Source organism: Colossoma macropomum, unplaced genomic scaffold, assembly GCF_904425465.1.
Source record: "Colossoma macropomum unplaced genomic scaffold, Colossoma_macropomum, whole genome shotgun sequence".
Lineage (NCBI taxonomy): Eukaryota > Metazoa > Chordata > Actinopteri > Characiformes > Serrasalmidae > Colossoma > Colossoma macropomum.
In genome coordinates, this window is record NW_023494801.1 from 5122982 (window position 1) to 5141578 (window position 18597).

The 18597-nt window shown below is 39.4% G+C and overlaps 1 protein-coding gene across 1 annotated transcript; it reads left to right on the top strand.

The window, feature by feature from the left end:
- The first annotated feature begins 3418 nt into the window (after positions 1-3418).
- LOC118821263 (glial fibrillary acidic protein) lies at positions 3419-15522 on the top strand. The gene is made up of 9 exons (XM_036589799.1): positions 3419-4052; positions 8775-8835; positions 9056-9151; positions 9610-9771; positions 10236-10361; positions 12102-12322; positions 13918-13961; positions 14580-14665; positions 15008-15522. The coding sequence occupies exons 1-9, from the start codon at positions 3553-3555 to the stop codon at positions 15047-15049; spliced, it is 1338 nt and encodes a 445-aa protein (XP_036445692.1). The 5' UTR covers positions 3419-3552; the 3' UTR covers positions 15050-15522.
- The last annotated feature ends 3075 nt before the right edge of the window (positions 15523-18597 follow it).

Genomic DNA, 18597 nt, shown 5'->3' on the forward strand with positions numbered 1-18597 from the left:
AAGGCAGAAAAATCAGATACAAACTTCAGGTGCTAAATCTTTGATTAATGACTGTTATCAGATGAAATGCTTGTTAAATGTTTTGTGCTGCATACACATTTTCCATCAGGTCAGGCTTGAAACTATTGCCCAATCACAAGAAAACTACGAAAGCCCTAAAGGGCCATGGATTCCTTTTTTTTTGTTTTTTTTTAATTATTAATTATTTTCATTTGTTTTCTTGAGATCTTGTGATATTTATATCATCATCAAGACGAATGTTTTCTCAAAATATTGAGTAATTTATATCACAACATAATCATCTCGATCCTGAGAATTCAGTATTAGTTGTGTCGAGATAATGATATAAATAACTCGAGATCTCATGAACACAAATGAAAACATCTTGTTATTATAGAAAAACAGTAAAGAAACAGTCCACGGCCATTTAGGGTTGGGAAACTGAACAAATGTATGATGCTCTTTTACAATTATGTAATTGAGGAAAGTGACTGATTGGACTATTTATCCATTACTTTAAAGGATGTCTGTAGAAGTTTCTTGCTGTACCATTCTGCAGCACAAAGGCTGTATTTATGACTGACCAATGCTTGTGAGCTGTAGCAGTCACGCTGCTGTGTCACCCATGCCATGCAGAGGTAGTATGTGTGAAATAGGCCTTCGCTCGCAAGTGACAATCAGCCATGACTAAATTGGGTAAAAATCCCAAAATGATGGTGGTAGAGCTGGGGAAGCCGCACGTTTGCCTAGGTCTAGATCAGGGGTCGGCAACCCAAATGTTAAGAAGAGCCATTTTGCCCTTTCAACAAAAATCAAACCACCTTGGGAGCCACAACATTTTATGTAAATTTTACCATCTTGGCTGTAAATATGTTTCAGTATGTGTTAATGTACTAATGTACTACTAATGGACCTCCTTTGCTCTGCTTTAAGCTTTAGCTTAGCTAAACTTTTCTCACATCTCCAGCAGGAAACTTTTCTGCACAAGTAGTTTCTTGTAAAATGTCTCTCAACGTTGGACTTTTTACGAGGCTGAAGTCGCTTCTCATTCACCAGCTTGTTGTTTGAATTTTCCCTTTCCACCTTAAAAAGTACCAGAGACGCCAGAATGTAACTGCGGCACCGTTTAAGGTGGAACGGGAAAATTCTAACGAGAAGCTGACTTCAGCTTTATGACTTGTAGTGTTTGACAATTTCTTACTGCAGATTAAATGGATCAGGAAACCAGCTGGAGTGATAATGAATGCAAAAAAGTCCATTCGTCTCCAAATTAAAGATGTTCGTCTTAAATCTTTCTCTTTGCCTTTTCGTTAGCTACTAGCTAGATGAGATTGTTGTCTGTGTTACTATGGTGATCTGCAGTCTGCACATCAATCTTCAGGGTTAAAGGGTGAATTAGCAGTTCTACATTAACTCCAGCGTTTAAGACCATTTATTGTTAAACTGTGTTAAACGATCAGCAGAGCTTTATTTTACTGCAAAGGAGGATTATTTTGTTTTTACCTACAAATCTAATTCTGCTGTGGAGCCACAACAGGACAGTAAAAGAGCTGCATGTTGCCGACCCCTGGTCTAGGGGCAGACCTAACTAGCGGGTGGGCATTGGCAACCAGATCTGGTTAGCGACTGCCACAGAGAAGACCGGAAAGCCAGGTGCCTGCTTGTAGAGGTAGGTTTTAGGGGTTCTGCACTGTCATTGCCTTCACTGAAGAGAGGAAGAGATTAGCCGTCAACCAAAACACAGGAGCTGCAGAGATCCATGAGATCTATCTGTTTTGTGTTTTATATTTTTTATGTTTTATCAATATATTAAATTCAGGAAATAAACAGTAGTTGTGCATCAAAATGTTCTCTGTAGAGGATGTGCACCTAAAATAATCTTAAAACGTAGCAGGTGCACCCATACATTTGCATACGATTTAATTTTGATTTAAAGTCCTTTCATATTTTCAAAATTTGGATGCCAGTTATGAGATGTCAGTTCAGCAATTCAACAGCATGTTTTTCTGTGTGATGTTCCCAGATTAGCACAATGAGGAGGGCCGACTCAGACTCGCTGCCGGCCAGACTCGCACTCTCTTTATAATCAGCACATTGCGTAATCGCACCAGTGGTCTGTGACATCGTTAAAGTCCCACACAGGAAAAAAAATGTGGTAAAACCCAGACAAAAGTGAGACCCCCCCACACAAATTAGAGGGAGCCAAAAAAGTGTGTCATATAGAGCAAAACCAACACTCAAACAGAAGAGTTTCACTCATTTACCCTGATATATCTCACTCTCTCTCTCTCTCTCCCTCTCTCTCTCTGACCAGCAGGAGGTAAAAGGAGACAAATACAGCTGACATACCATCTCTCTCTCTCTCTCTCTCTCTCTCTCTCTGTTTGTCTCTTTTTCTTTGCTCTCCTTCAGAGATGAATAGATTGCTGCTGTGACTGAATGTAGCCTCCAGTTCACCACACACAGCCCAGAGAGAGAGAGAGAGAGAGAGAGAGAGAGAGAGAGAGAGCGCGCGCGCAGGAGCAGGTCAGGAGACCTGGACGAGCACAAACAATTCCCAGCACCAACAGTTTGAGTGTCACATATCTTTGTCTCTCTTTACCTCTCTATTTCTCTTTTTCTCTTCTCTCTCTCTTTTACTCTCCCTCTCCCACACCACTCTATCTCTCTTTCTCTTTGTCCTCCTCTATATCTGCTCTAGCCTTCTGCTCCTCTCTCTCTCTGTCGCTTTCTGTCTTTCTTTCTCTCTTTCTCTCATTTTCTCTCTTCCTACTCTCCTCCTTCCTTCTCCTCCCCCTCCATCCCTCCATCCCTCCCTGTGTGCTCTCTCTCTCTTTCTCTCACTCACTCTCTCTTTCCTGTCTCTCTTACTTTCTTATTCTCACTCTTTCTCTCTTTTTACTCTCTCTATTTCTCTCTCACTCTCTTTTACTCCCTCTTTCTTTCTATCTCTCTCACTTTTTCTCTTTTCTTTCTGTCCTTCTCTACCCCCTCTTTAGCCTTCTGCTACTGTCTCTCCCTGTTGCTCTCTGTCTTTCTTACTCTCTTCTCTTTCTCTCGCTTTCTCTTTTCTTTCTCTCTCTCTTTCTACTCCCCTCCTTCCTTCTCCTCCCCTGCATCCCTCCCTCTGTACTCTCTCTTTCCTGTCTTACTTTATTTTCCCTCTTTTATTTCTGTTTTTACTCTCTCTCTATTTCTCTCTGACTCTCTACCTCTACTTCTCTTTTCTTTCTCTTTTCTTTCCTCTCTTCCCGCTCTCCTCCTTCCTTCTCTTGCCTCTCCATCCCTCCCTCTGTAATCTCTCTTTTTCCTTTCTCTCGCTTGCTCTCTCTCTCTCTTTCCTCTCTTACTTTCTTACTCTCACTGTTTCTGTCTTTTTACTCTCTCTAGTTCCCTCTCACTCTCTGTTACTCCCCCCCCTCTTTTACTCTCTCTCTCTCTCTCTCTTCCCCCGTACCCTCCTCCTCCCCCACTACTCCTCCCACTCTCTCTCTTTCACTCTCTCTCTATAAAAGCCTCCTGTCCCCTCTGTCCGCCCCATTTTGCCCCATCATGGAGAGCCAGCGTATCCTCTCGTCCTACAGAAAGCGCTTCGGGCCTCAAGGCTCCACCGGGTCCCCCGCAGTGTCCAGCCGAATGAGCACCGGCCGCCTGTCCCTCCACAGCACCCCGCGCCACCTGACCCTGTCCAGCCCCGGGGCCCTGTCCACCTCCCGCCTGTCCCTGGGCGGCGAGCGGCTGGACTTCTCCGCCGACTCTATGCTGAAGGCGCAGTACCGGGAGACGCGCACCAATGAGAAGGTGGAGATGATGGGGCTGAACGACCGCTTCGCCAGCTACATCGAGAAGGTGCGCTTCCTCGAGCAGCAGAACAAGATGCTGGTGGCCGAGCTGAACCAGCTGCGGGGGAAGGAGCCCAGCCGCCTGGGGGACATCTACCAGGAGGAGCTGAGGGAGCTGAGGAGGCAGGTGGACGGCCTTAACGCAGGCAAGTCCAGGCTGGAGATCGAGAGGGACAACCTGGCGGCTGACCTGGCCACACTCAAGCAGAGGTAAGGAGCCACACAAGCTTACTACAACACACAGGGTACAAAACACTATCATGGTTCAGGTAACTTAAAGCTACAGTGTGCAAGATTTCAACGTTACTGAGTCAGGAGAAAAAAACAGGTCGGGTGTGTTGGGTCGGATTTGGCGTCTTACACCTTTATGTATTAACATCACAAGAACAGGCTCTAAAAGAAGGTCCAGCTCGATGTTCAGGTCTCAAATGCAAAATCAACATTATACTAATGAAGATATGATGACAACGGTAGATTCACTCACAGAAAACACGTCCTTCACCAAGTTTTGACTGAGTTTTCTTTGATTACTCAGTGCGCTCGCAATCATCAGATTCATGTGCTTGGGTAAGGGGTCCGAAGCACAGCCCATATTACAAAATGTTCTTCTGCCTGCAGTTACACATTTCCACCAGAGAGGTCTCCAAATCACCAAAACTCACATAGTGCAGCTTTGAACATCTGGAGTGTATCCAAATTTTTATACAATCCAAATATAACGTGAAAATGTTTTGTTTGAAATCTACATTTGAAGACAAATTAGTTATCAGTTATCAACTAGCACGAACACTTTCTTGGATTAGGTGATGACGAATAATTGATAAAGTACTTATAACTTGATTATTTATGAAAAGTAACGCCAGGGAATGCAAGAGAATTAGAGATGTGCCACTGCGGAAACACTGCACTGTTGGCAGGCAAAGGTTGAATTTAAGTCAAATAATAATTGAATAATTGATTAGACCTGAATAAAACTACTTGTTGCAACATAAAATTAATATTTTAGGTACAATGATGGTGTGTATTTTATAGCACTGAGTGAAGTGTGTGCTGCTTTTCTGATTTTTTCTGTTTGTAAAGAGTTCTTTCAGGATTTGGAATGACGAGTAGTGAGAAGATGCAATCGGATGTTTTCTCTGAGTCTGTTTCTGTCTGAGTTTACACTATTGTTCACAAGTTTGGAATCAATTCTCATGATCATTTTTGACAGATTGTACACAGTCATAAACAGGGGCACAGGAACAGGGAGGTGGCGGATGGGTGCAGCAACCCCAATATTTAAACAGGACGCTCATTAAAATAACCAGTATCAAGAATTTGAATTATTGTTTTCATAATTTCTGAGTAAAGTACATAATTCAAAATGCAGAATGCATTTAGCAATGAATAATATGATGATTAGTATTGTGTTTCCTGTCATTGAGGTTTTGAAGTTTATCTATAAGTAGAATTTCCTATAACTAGTCACACTTTTGTCAAGTTTTTTGTGAGTTTATCTTCTCAAATATGATGCGTTCTGCATGCATTATTAGAACTTATTCTCAGTGTTCTACAGCTTCCAGTCAGTTTAGAACCATCTTCTTTAGTTTTTTTATTATTTATTCATTGGAATCATGTTATACACGTACCAGCAACCAAAGTAGTTTAACATTATTAAAAATATTGATTCTAAAGTTTTAAATAGAGAAGCCAAATTTTATGAATGACACCATAATATAGGAAAATAGGAGTCCACTGTAGTCTTTTCAGTCCTGAAGTAAAACTTTGAGAGCAGTTCTGAGGGGCCAGTTGTGGCTCTCCTGCATGGCAGAACTCAAAGCACCAGAGGAGTTGTAAGTGCGACAGATGGGCGAATTGCAAAAGAATCCTTAGAGGTCAGCAGGGGTGCTGAAGAAATGCGTCTATTCACTCCGAGCTCTGAATTGTGTTTGAAAGTTGCCACAGCAACGGCTGTATTGAGAGGCAACGGCATATAGGCTGCACGTTATTTCAGCAGTAAATTTGGATGCTCAGAGTGAGTGCACATGGATTTATTACTCTGTAATGGTGGGGGACCTGAGGGGTTTTCATTCATTCATTCATTCGTTCATTCATTCATTCATTCATCCACTCTCTTGCCTTTCTTTAAAGCATGAGTGAGCCTCACTGGTCCCCCCCCTGCCCATTTTAGAGGTGGGTAATGTGGGGGCAGGGAGGGACACAATAGCCCCTTCGCAAAGCCCCCCAAAGTCCTATGCAGATGTCTTGTTGTCCTAGCAACAAGTCACATATTTTAACCAAATGACTCCCAAACAATTGGCTGCTGACTCACAGTGGGTGTGTTAGCGTTAGCCATGCACTCCAACCATCACCAGCAACCTACGTTCTCACACTCCAGAAGCTAGATGTAGATACAGGACACTAAAATAAAGCTTTAGCATTACAAACACTAACAAATGGCTAGTTTATTACATTCACTGTGATATAAACTGTTCTCCCCTTACACCAAATAAAGCCAAGATGATGTCTGAAGTTTACTTCTTTAGTTTAGAACTAGAGATTTGAGACTAATGTAGCCAGCAGTAGTGGATGCTTATTCGCAGTAACAATTAGCATTGTGTAAACTGCATGCCTAAATCATTACACACTACATGACACACCGTTATCCATAAAAACAGATAAAAAGTACATTGCATAGCTAAAAGCAGTATAGCTGCCATCTTACAGACTGAATTTTGTCTTTACATTTGTTTTGACAGGTTCATCAGGTCAGATAAACTCCCTACATTAGGTCCCTTAGCTCGAGCTGTTAGTGTTTGTATTGACTCTTAGGTCAGGCTTGTCAACCTGGGGACCTTCTGGGCCAAAGTGCTGTGGAGATTAGCTTTTACCCTCATCTAACACTCTGAATTCAGTTCATGAAGGCTTGGTTTTGGTCCACGAGGACTGGAGTCTGACACGTGTCTTAGGTGAAACATGAGTTTAAAGGTCTGTTTGTTTGGCATGATGTTTTGCACCATTGCAGGTTTTTAAAAACACCATGTAATCAAAAGCACCAAATTATTTTGCTGTTACAACAAAACATGAAGAGGTTACAGGAGACAGTTCTTAAAATTGACATCAATATTTGTCTATTCTTTATGAAGTGTTCACTGATGTGAAGGGCAGCTGGCATTTTCAAATGGCTTAAAGTTATAAGCTATTAAATTATACTATACATAAAAAGTATACTAAAATTTACTGTGAATAAAAACTGTACCACAATGCATTTAAATAAAAATTATACTAAAACTATACTATAAATACAAATTATTCTAAGATATTTAGCAGTATGTTAGAAATAAAAAATATACTAAAATAATACCCTTTAAATAAAAATTATACTAAAGCATTTACTAGAATCAAATAAAACTAGAAATTAAAAAATGCAGAAAAAGCTCTATAAATAAAAATACTAGAAAAATCCATTCTCCTATTTAGGTTACTAGAGAGAGTTTGAAGGACTAATGGTGAGTTAATGTCCCATTCAGTCCTGCTTCCACCCCACTAAACCTTCCCAACAATAGTTTGAGATATTATCTGAAAATCATTAAAGTTTCAAAAACTACCATTCACTGCCCAGTCCATACAGTCCATATATGGAAACTAATCAGCAAAACCAGCCTCAGACTGACTGCTTGTTGAACGGCACAATGCAGAGCAGCCAGTCAGAGCTGAGCTCATTTACATGTATCTGTCTTAAAGGCACAGTACAAACACTTAAAGTTGGACTTCAAGGAAAACAAATAAAATACAAGAATTATGTAGAATATGTGCCCTGGGATGTTCACAGGCCTGGATCGTCCAATGTTTTTTTGCATGTGTCCTGGGGCCTGAGCCACAAGGGGGCCCCCAGGAGCAACTATGAGAAAATCTAAACAGATGTTTTGACTCGTGGTGGGAACTTTACTAGCAGCACAGCAGACAAAATGAGATAATATGTGATTGTGTTACAGCGGATAATAATCATGACGATTTCCAGGTCTTTTCCAAACGTCCGCTTCATTTTCTTCTCCAGTCACTGATCAGTAGTCATTACACTATCCACCATTACCTTGGTCAAGCTTTCAAGTTTTTAGCAGTGAGCTAACGTTCCTGTGAATGTAGTTTGAATTTGAGGCTCCAGGTGTTCATATGTACCTGGTAGAAATGTAAAACAACACCTGACACTTTGACAGAGTAGAGGATGCCGTCTTCCAAAACCAAATATAAAATGTCACCTAAGAAAAAAGTTGAGTAGTCCCTGTTGCCAGTGATCTGCAAACTATCATCAGAGGTAAGATATAAATGAAAAAAAAAACATTTCGGGTTTTTAAGTATGCTGTTTTTTTTCTTTTTGTACATTTGACCTGTCAATTTTAGTTTATCTCATCTTCTTTGGAGTAAATGCGTTTCTTGTGAACCTCTATTTTTAATCTTGTGATTGTTTTGTCTCAGTTGGAAAAAAACTATAAGCTTATAGCAATGATGAACCCATCAGAGTGGTTAAAATACTGCCATTGTGGTGCTGCATAGGACTTGTGTAACTTGCTGTGATATCATTAAAGTCAATGACCACCCATTTGTGGCCAGGAGCCAATAACTTTATGATCCAGGCCTGAATGTACATTAACTAAACTGATTTAATATTTGCTGTTTACAAAATGAGGCACTGAGTCAATGTGGAATTAACACTGAGAACATTTGTGCAGAGCTTTATTCAGGATCCAGTAATTATTCATATGAATCTGTGTTATAATAAGCAAAGTTTAAGAAATTCTGTAAATCAACTAGCAGTTATAAATAGGACTGTGAAACTGTACATTGTGCCACTTATTGATAGATTATCATACAAATTGTCAGAGCCAGATGCTCCCAGATGCTGGACTGTTCAGATGGTGTGAGTATTTCATCGCCTCTTTCTGTGTGTTCCAGACTTCAGGATGAGATCGCACTGAGGCAAGAGGCTGACAACAACCTGAACACATTCAGACAGGTAAGTAACACTTATACACACTACATAAAGGGGATTAAAAACGTGGATGTTTTAAAATTTCAGAATAGTTTGATGTGAAACGGTTCGTTATAGAGAAACTTACAGAGTCTGATTTCTTCACAGTGGTTGTGATAGGAACCAGGGGTCGCAATGTCTACAACACAAATATAACCATTCTATTTGCAATCCAATGCATTGTTTTTATCTTTTTCTTTGTGAGGATGTGGACGAGGCGGCTCTGAACAGAGTGCAGTTGGAGAGGAAGATTGAAGCTTTGCAGGATGAGATCAGCTTCCTAAAGAAAGTCCATGAGGAGGTGAACTGCCTCTTATTCTCACCACCGACATCATCCCTTTCTTTTTATACTCTCTTCTCTCCATCAGCAAAAACCTGCACAATATATCATTTCTTTATTGCAATATGGCCTGTCACAATGCTGAGTAGGCAGAGATCTGCAATATGCTAATAAGCTTCAAATCGATCACCACAATGTTCATTTTATGCTGTGAACATGCTGAACAATCACACATCTTCATGTGGGTGTTTGGGTGAATCAAAACATTCACATGATTCACATGAAATGTTAATTTTTTTGGATGAAAAATTAGTGCTTAACTACATCACATCAAGAGTTCATCAGTGTCTTTGTAGTATACTGCAAATCATAACTGCAATATATTGCAATATAAGCTCTCTCTCTCTTTCTCTCTCTCTCTCTCTCTCTCTCTCTCTCTCTCTCTCTCTCTCTCTCTCTCTCTCTCTCTCTGTCTGTAGGAGATGAGGGAGCTGCAGGAACAGTTAATGGCTCAGCAGGTTCACGTGGATCTGGACGTGTCTAAACCGGACCTGACTGCTGCTCTGAGGGATATCAGAGTGCAGTATGAGGCCATGGCCACCTCTAACATGCAGGAAACTGAGGAGTGGTACCGCTCAAAGGTAGACACACACATTATACCTAGTACAGCTATAGCTACACTAAAGACATAGGGTTAATTTTAGTACAAAATGTCTATTTATATGCCCAGCTTAACATATTGATGTTAAATGTAAAACATGCCACAATTTTTGCACAAGCCACATTTTATGTTTTTATTTTCCAGTAAATTAAATTCAGAAAATAAACAGTAATTGTGCAATAAAACGTACAGAATTGTGTTCTTTGTAAAAAAAATATCTTTGAAAATCATCTAAATGTAATTTAACCAGGTGCACCCAAACTTTTGCATATAGTTGTATGATGATAGGCCCCATTTGTATTTTATACATGTATTTTTGTCTGATTTTCCTGTAAAATGGGGGCATTTTATTCTGGTACATTTTGAACATGTTTAGTTTATTTGCTATGACAACTCCAATAATTTAGGTCTCTCCTGCTGCCTTCTGTCCACTGCCCTCTACAGTTTGCAGATCTGACAGATGCAGCTAATCGGAACGCAGATGCTCTGAGACAGGCGAAACAGGAAGCCAATGATTATCGCCGACAGATACAGGCCCTGACCTGTGACCTGGAGTCCCTGCGCGGAACTGTGAGTTTATTACTCTCAGATTAAAAGTGCTTTCTAAAGCAGTGATGCAGTGAATACAGTGGATCCATGAGTATAATCTTAGGTTAAAGCAGTGTAGACAGAAATGCAGTTTTATGTTGGCCTGTGAAATGGTGGGTTAACCAGCATGGTGCATATAATTACAAACATGCTCTGCCATAACATCAGGCTATAGCCTACTCCTAAAAGCTGTGCAGTCATTACCTTACCTATTTCAACACTTCCACCCTGCAGTGATAAATAGCAAGACTATGTATACATCAACTGCAATGCTTTTGCCCAATAAAGACAGCATAACTGAGCTAAAACAAGCCAGCTGAGATGTACAAAGATGAGGAAAAACAACACAGTCAACCTAAAACCCTGAACCTAATCATCATAGGCTAAAGCATACTGCCACAGTGGGCATTAAATATATGTATGGACCATTTATGTCTTACCTTTAATGACTAGAAGTAGATGTTTGCTTTGACATTTTTTTGACAGACCAAAAAATAGCAATGACATTTGGCTTTAGAAATGGGCAGAAAACGATACACTCTACTCTGTTGGTCAACATTTTTTACCTCTGGAGCTCGAGCTTTAAATTTAAACACTGGCATGTGATTAAAAAAGTGAAGGCTTAGGGTAAGGTGGATAGCCATGGTTACGAAGCAGTGACAGAGTGGACCATACCTTGCACGTTCAGGAATGATGCTGAGAGTGTAATGATTCTGGGTGACCAGTTTACGTTTTCTTAAAAAAGCAATTTAATAAATTTTCCAACCCTGTTTGATTGGGTAGGCCTGTGATTAATATGGGTAGGCACAGACCTACCTAGGCCTACCTGTGGCTACACCCCTGGGTTAAAGAACTACGATGACTGCAACACACCTTCTCATTCTCACCCTCATCATCAGTGAGCCATAGAATGTGGGTTACCCGTAGTTGGCTTTTGCCTCAGAGAACTTTTCAGTGTATGGTTCTATGTTGATTAAATATCTTTTCTAAAACTCAACTCGTTTCTACACTCAAGCCAGGAACCATTTTGGACAAAAAATGTTATCTTGTCAAGTATCAGAGTCAATAGATCTAATATTTCTCCTGTTGAGATTGTTGTTAACTTTATTTAAGATTATTTACCTTTAATACTAGACATTTTCACTTGTTTTAAGTAATTTTATTAAGTAAATTTATCTCACTATATTGGCAGATAATTTTATTTGTTTTAAGAAATATGCTTTATAGTTTAGTGAGGTAACTTTACTCAATTAAATGACCTAAAGCAAGTAAACAGTGTCTGGAAATAAGCTGGATAATCAGTGCACAACGATCTTGAAAAGGAACATTTTAGATATATCGACTAGATTTAAGATCATTTTACTCGACAAGACACTATTTTTTGCAGTGTAAGGTTAAGACTCTGATCTTACTGGGGTCAAACATAAAGTTATCTATAAAAATTGACCAATATACATTGCATATCTCTGAACAGTAGTAGTATATATCATAAGACTACATTTTGTCTGTACTTTTGTCCATGTTGATGGATAACAGTGTCAGAAACCACACAAGCAAGTCTATTAGAGGTTACTGAACAACTCAGCTCAATTTCAGGCAAATTTGATGATTTAGGCATGCAGTTTGCTTCAGTACAAAACTAAAGGAAGCTCCAGTCACTGTTTCTTTCTTTCTCTCTCTCTCTCTCTCTCTCTCTCTCTCTCTCTCTCTCTCTCTCTGTAGAACGAGTCTCTGGAGCGTCAGCTGCGAGAGATGGAGGAGCGCTTCACCATGGAGACGGCAGCGTATCAGGACACGGTGAGCCGCCTGGAGGACGAGATCCAGACGCTGAAGGAGGAGATGGCCCGACACCTGCAGGAGTACCAGGACCTGCTCAACGTCAAACTGGCCCTGGACATTGAGATCGCCACCTACAGGAAACTTCTGGAGGGCGAGGAGAGCAGGTGAGAGTGGAGGAGAGGAGAGACAACAGGCATAATGTTTAAATTACATGAGAATCATTTCTTTAATTACATAATTACATACTGAAATAGTTAATGAATTAAGTTACGTAAGTATGATTACATTTGATTTACATTCTGTATTGACAAGTTCAAGTTGGCACTTTTGACTTTTTTTTTTTACCATTTGTTTCAATATCATGTAAAAACTAAACATGGAAAAAATATAAAGAAATCACAAATAAAATATTTCCTCCATATATCTAGTTCCAAACACAAATGCATGTGTAAATGGCATGGACTGGACATCTAGAATCTGCACTTTCCACATCAGTCAAGGCAAGAAGAAAAAATCAGTCAGTATGTTTCCACCAGAAAGTGATACATTTGGTACCAATGATGATTTGTTAAAGCAACAGAGGTTTTTGTTTTGTTTAAATTGAAAGAAGTAGCATTACTGAGTCAGGAGGGAAAAACAGGCCAAAATATAGTGTGCATGCGCTGCTGTGAGTCGCCTTTTAAAGCCTGAAATGGAGATCTGCTCGGGATTGATTTTTTAGGCCCGCGCCACAAAATCTGCACTATTTGTCCCACTCCCACCTGCAACCTAAATGTTTTGTCCTGCTCCCACCTGCAGGCCCAAATAGACATGTCACAAATTCCTGCCACACCTTCAGTCGCCTTTATTGTCGTATATACGCCTTTATTAAGAGCACTTTCCACAGCTGTGGCCGACTGTCTGTCTGAAGGCTCCGCTGATTCTGTAGCTTACAAGATCGCAACTCGTGTTGTTCACATGATTGTTTGCTTTACAACTATTTACTGTGAGTTTATTTATTTTCATTATTTTGCTGTTAGAAATCATTCATATATTCTAGTTATTAAATGATTGTTATTATTTTATTTATTTATTAATTTGCATGATTTCTTTACATATATGTCTTGTCCTGCTACAAGGGCACACTGAGCTGGTTAGTGACCCAATTCTGCGCACAACGCTGAAAATTAGCCCCTCTGCTGCAGCCTGAAATAATAATTTAAATGTCAATGGTGTTGGGTTGGATTTGGCTGGAGTTTTTCAGATCTCATTATATGTGTTTATGCATTAATGTCACACATACAGGCTCAGAAAGAAGGTCTGGCTTGGTATTTAGGTCTCAAATGCAAAATCAACATTATAATGATGTTGATGACAATAGTAGGTAATTCAGAAAACGTGTCCTTCACCAGTTTTTACTGAGTTCTCTTTGAATTCTCTTCCAACACACTCGCAATCATCAGATTCATCTACTCGGAGAATGCAAAGCACAACCCACGTTACAAAGTGGTCTTCTACATGTTGCATGCAATTACACATTTCCACCAGAGAGGTCTTCAAACCCAAATCTTACATATTGTAGCTTTAAACTTAGTCTTGCGGGGCCAGACATCATCTCAAATTCCCAAAAACTTACATAATGTGGCTTTAATTACTATGAAACTAAGATGTAGGCATATACAGAAAGATAAAATGAAGTGTGTTAGAGCTTAAGGGCTTGAAATGCACCTGAAGTTATCTAGACGGTTCTTTAATGCCCATTTTACCTGTTTGTTTTCAGAATCACTGTTCCTGTGCAGAGTTTTGCCAACCTGCAGTTCAGAGGTGAGAGAAAACTATGCCCTTCACAGTACCCTGCAAATTACACTCACTGGCCACATTATCAGAAACCCCTCTCTTGTAGCTCTGCCTTGCTGGTGTACAGCTAGTGACTGTAGCTTGTATGTTGATGCAGAGTTTGAGTTAGCCACCCTCTAGCCCTGCATCATTGGTCAGTTTCTGATCTCAGGGCCACTCCTGGTTGGGGATGTTTGTGTGGCGGACCATTCTCACCCCAGCAGTGACACTGTGTGTAATTAATATATGGTCAGAAACAGACGGACGATGAATGTGGGCTGAAATTGGCCATCAAAGAATGGGCTACAGTCTGTAATCATACAGCTGTACAGTGAACCTATGAGGTGGGATGTTTTTAATAAAGTGGCCAGTGAGTGGAAGTCCAAGGTAGGCAGTTCTAATGAAGTAGACAGTGAGTGAAAGTATAAGGTAGGTGTTTCTAATAAAGTGGCCAGGGAGTGAAAGTACAAGGAAGGTTCTTGTGATTAACTGTCTGGTCTTAAATGCTATTTGTTTTTTATTGTATATATATATATAGCACCATCTTTCCTTTACTACAGATTATTAGACTTCATGTTCGTTTTTCCTTTCTCTGTTTGGCATCAGAAACCAGTATGGACACTAAACTGACCCCGGAGGCTCACGTGAAGCGGAGCATTGTTGTCCGTACTGTTGAAACACGTGATGGAGAGGTAATAATAACTTAATTTATATAGCACTTTTGATTTAGAACAGCTCAAAGCGATTTGCATCACCAGTATGGCGTAAACACATGGAAATAAACTGATTTAAACATTTTAAAGATATATATTTATGCCAGCAGATGGAGCTGCATAGCAGCTGTCTGATTCCAAACATTAAAAAACCCTGTAGTTACACTGTAACACCAGCAGAGGCTACTGGTGTTACATGTGTCCACACTGATGTGATTTTCTCACAGCATGGGCATTTAGGTTGTCAAATGAGGCGGGCTGCTCGGGGGAGTGCCTCCCTGCCGTCTGCTCTGATTACACTCACAGACTTCTCTCTTTCAGATTATAAAGGAGTCGACCACGGAGAGGAAGGACCTGCCATGATCATGCACAGCTGCTGGATCTAATGGCAGTGACGAGGACAGGACTGAGACGGACAAGCCTTCAGTCTCCCTGTTCATCAAGCCCACACTAATGCTTTCAGGCACTGATCACATCTGACCCATTTCACCCCCCACCCCTCCTCACTGCTCTGCGTACAAACTAGGGCCTGACCGATATGAACATTTTATCACAGATACCAATATAAATTTAATAGAGCTAAACTGATAATATTGTCCAGTATCATTTTATATGATGAACAGTTAAGTTCAGTTGAACAGTGCTTTATTGACATGATTATTAACTGTGCACTGCAATAAATAGTATCTTGTCAACTGAAATGATATCAAATCTAGTCAATATATCTAATATTTCCTGTTTTGAGATGACTGTGCGCTGATTATAAGATGATCTAGCTATTTCTATACATTACTTATTGTTTTAAGTGATTTTATGAAGTAAAATGATCTCACTATACTGGCAGCAGATTTTGCTGGTTTCAATCTTAAAACAAGCAAAATTACTTAATTCACTTATAATTTACTAATTTAATCACTAAAAACAAGTAAAAAAAGTCTAGTAATAGATTAAATAATCTAAATAAAGCTTACAACAATCTCAACAGAAGAAATATTAGATTTATTGACTGTATTTAAGATAATTTTACTTGACAAGATACTATTTTCTGCTGTGTGAATTAATAGTATAATGTAAATACTGCAGTCCCAGAGGCACAGCTTTGCAGATTTCTCACCAGTTTTATTAGGTTTTTGTTAATTAGCTCTTATGATTCCTTTTTCCTCACCAGTTCTCTTCATACTGACCAAATCAGAATGTCTGTAGATGTAAAGGTTGGCTCTACTTCTGGGTGGATAACTTATAACCAGTCAACGCTGAAAGCAGCTCAGTTTAAGTGGTGGTAAATATGAACAGAACAGACTGAACCAAAACATTGGCAATAAAGGTAAAGTCATATGTTCAAGGCTAAACTGTCAGATGTGCTCACATACATAATGGATTACATTTAGGTTTTTCCTTGTCAGAGCATCTGGTAACGTCTGAATAAGTTTCCCTGTGTTCTGGGCTGCACGCTAGCCTGCACACTCTCTTTGTAACGTATCAGAAAGTATGATAGCTGGCTAGAAATCCAGAGCAGTAGGACACTTATTTGAAACAGACCTGGAGTTAAAACTGTTTGTCGCCTTAAATCAGTCTCAACAGCTTATCTCCAGTGAGTCTGGTGCGCAGAGCTGGCGACTGCGTGATTACTGGTGACAAGCTGGCATTTAGCCTGATAAACAAATATTAATTTCCCCACAAAACCCTGAAGAAAAAAACAGCACAGACAGGCATGAATTCCATGTTGGTCTAAGCTGGTTTATGCTGGTATAGTGCTGGTCTGGTTCTGGCTTAGCTGGTCACCCAGCAAGGTCATGCTGGTTGACCAGCATACCAGCATTCAAAACACAACATATAACCTCGTATCTCCATTTTTGATGTTTTTCAATTTTTGACATTTGAAAATACCTGTTACTCTTTACATTGTGTGTAAATTTCATGATGAATGGATTGAAAGAAATGAGCCAAAATGACTTGGAAACAATTCTGGTTCCATTGACTTACATTAAAAGTAAAGTAGGTTTTTTCCTTCTCCTGTAAAGTTACCATTTTGGAGATACAAGGTTTTCTTCCGACAACAGCGATATGCTGGTTTTGCTGTTGACTAGCCATTCTGGTCTATGCTGGTTTTTCTAGCGGGGAAGTGTAGTGAATGGCTTCACCACTTTCAGACGTTATAATTATCAAAACGTATAGCATATTATTCAGTATTCATGGCAGACAAACTATCAAATAACTCTCAGGATGAGTACAAAGTCCTGTTGTGCCAGTTCAAGGCTAAGAGCAAATCCATCTGAAAGTAATGCTGCGTTTGACTTGGGTGGTAAATGGGAAGTCGGGGCTCTGCGCATTTGAGCAAGAAGGTAGGAGAAATGTGGACGCCTCCATGAAAGTATTGTTAGCAACAAGCTAGCCTGCTAACGTTAGTGATATGAGTGATAACATTAACGTTCATGATGTGTTTACTTTCTTAAAACAACTTTATGGTCAGTGTTATAGATTTATTCAGTTACTGTGTCTGTTTGGCTGATCTAAAGCAAATCTGGTTTAAAAGGAGAGACATGCTTCTTTGTTGCTATTGACAGTGTGAGCGGCCATTTTAATTGGCATCATGCGCTGCTCTCAGAGTTGAGAACAACATTCTGACTTTCTGAGTTGGAATCCCCAGTTAAGGGGACATTTTCTTTGAATTGTCTTAGTTGGAGGTACAAACTTCAGTCGAACACAAGTTCTTTTCTGTTGTTATTGCCATGATTTACAATTTACGGGACATACACTGCAAAATAATGGTATCTTGTCAAGAGAAATGATCTCGAATCTGTCGATATATCTAATATTTCCCATTTTGAGATGGTTGTACGCTAATTATAAGATTATCTACCTCATTTCTAGACATTATTTACTTGTTTTAGGTCATTTAATCAAGTAAAATCATCTCACTGTACTGGCAGATAATTTTGCTGGTTTCAAACACATTTTTTAAAAGAAAGCAAAATCATCTGCCAGTATAGTGAGATAAGTTTACTTAATAAAAGTATTTAAAACAAATAAAAATGTCTAGAAATTAGGTAAATAATCTTAAATTAAGCTTACAACAACCTTAACAGGAGAAATATTAAATTTAAGACAATTTTACTTGACAAGGTACGATTTTTTGCAGTGTAGGCTTTTTTGTTTATTTATAACCAGGTGTCCTCATGCTAATTCTTAGATTTAGCTGTATTTTATGTATTGATTTTTTTTTAACTACACAACTGAGGTGACTGTTCATTACAATATAAACAAGCTACTATATATCTGTGCCTTACTGATGAGATTAACATCTGATTTTATTAATTTAACAATATATTGGTCAGGTCCTAGTCCAAACCCCCTGCACCCTCTGTTGCTTTCCAGTCATTTACTGTTCATTAACATCTCATTCATTTACAGCAAGAGAAAACTGAATAACACTTTTACCAAAAAAATAAAAAAATAAAAATAAAAAAATCTTATTACATAGCTAGTGAAAAGGAATGTGAGATTGAAAGTAAAGTGCTGATTGTACCCAGTTCAAGGAATCATCAGTTATTTTTTCTGCTCAAGGACGGCTTCTAATACAGTTGGCCAGAGTGCAGTCTGGGAAATGTAGTTTATGTTGAATAATATAGATTTTATTAATTACATGTAATTGTTTTGTTTAGAAATGTCATTTCTGATTAGTGTCTGTTAGGTCTGGTGAGGATTAGGCAGGTAAATGTAGTCCTGTGTGCGTAAGTGAGTGGTCAGTTTGTAGGGATGGCAGGGGCAGAAGTTAGCGGTGCTAAAACACAGCTGGATGTTGGAAATTGGAAAAGAAATCAGAGAGGGACTCAGTGAGGTGGACTGGTCAGAGGTGCTATGTGGATGGACATTTCTACACCTTTTTCGACCTTGTAACCTCATCCTTTTGA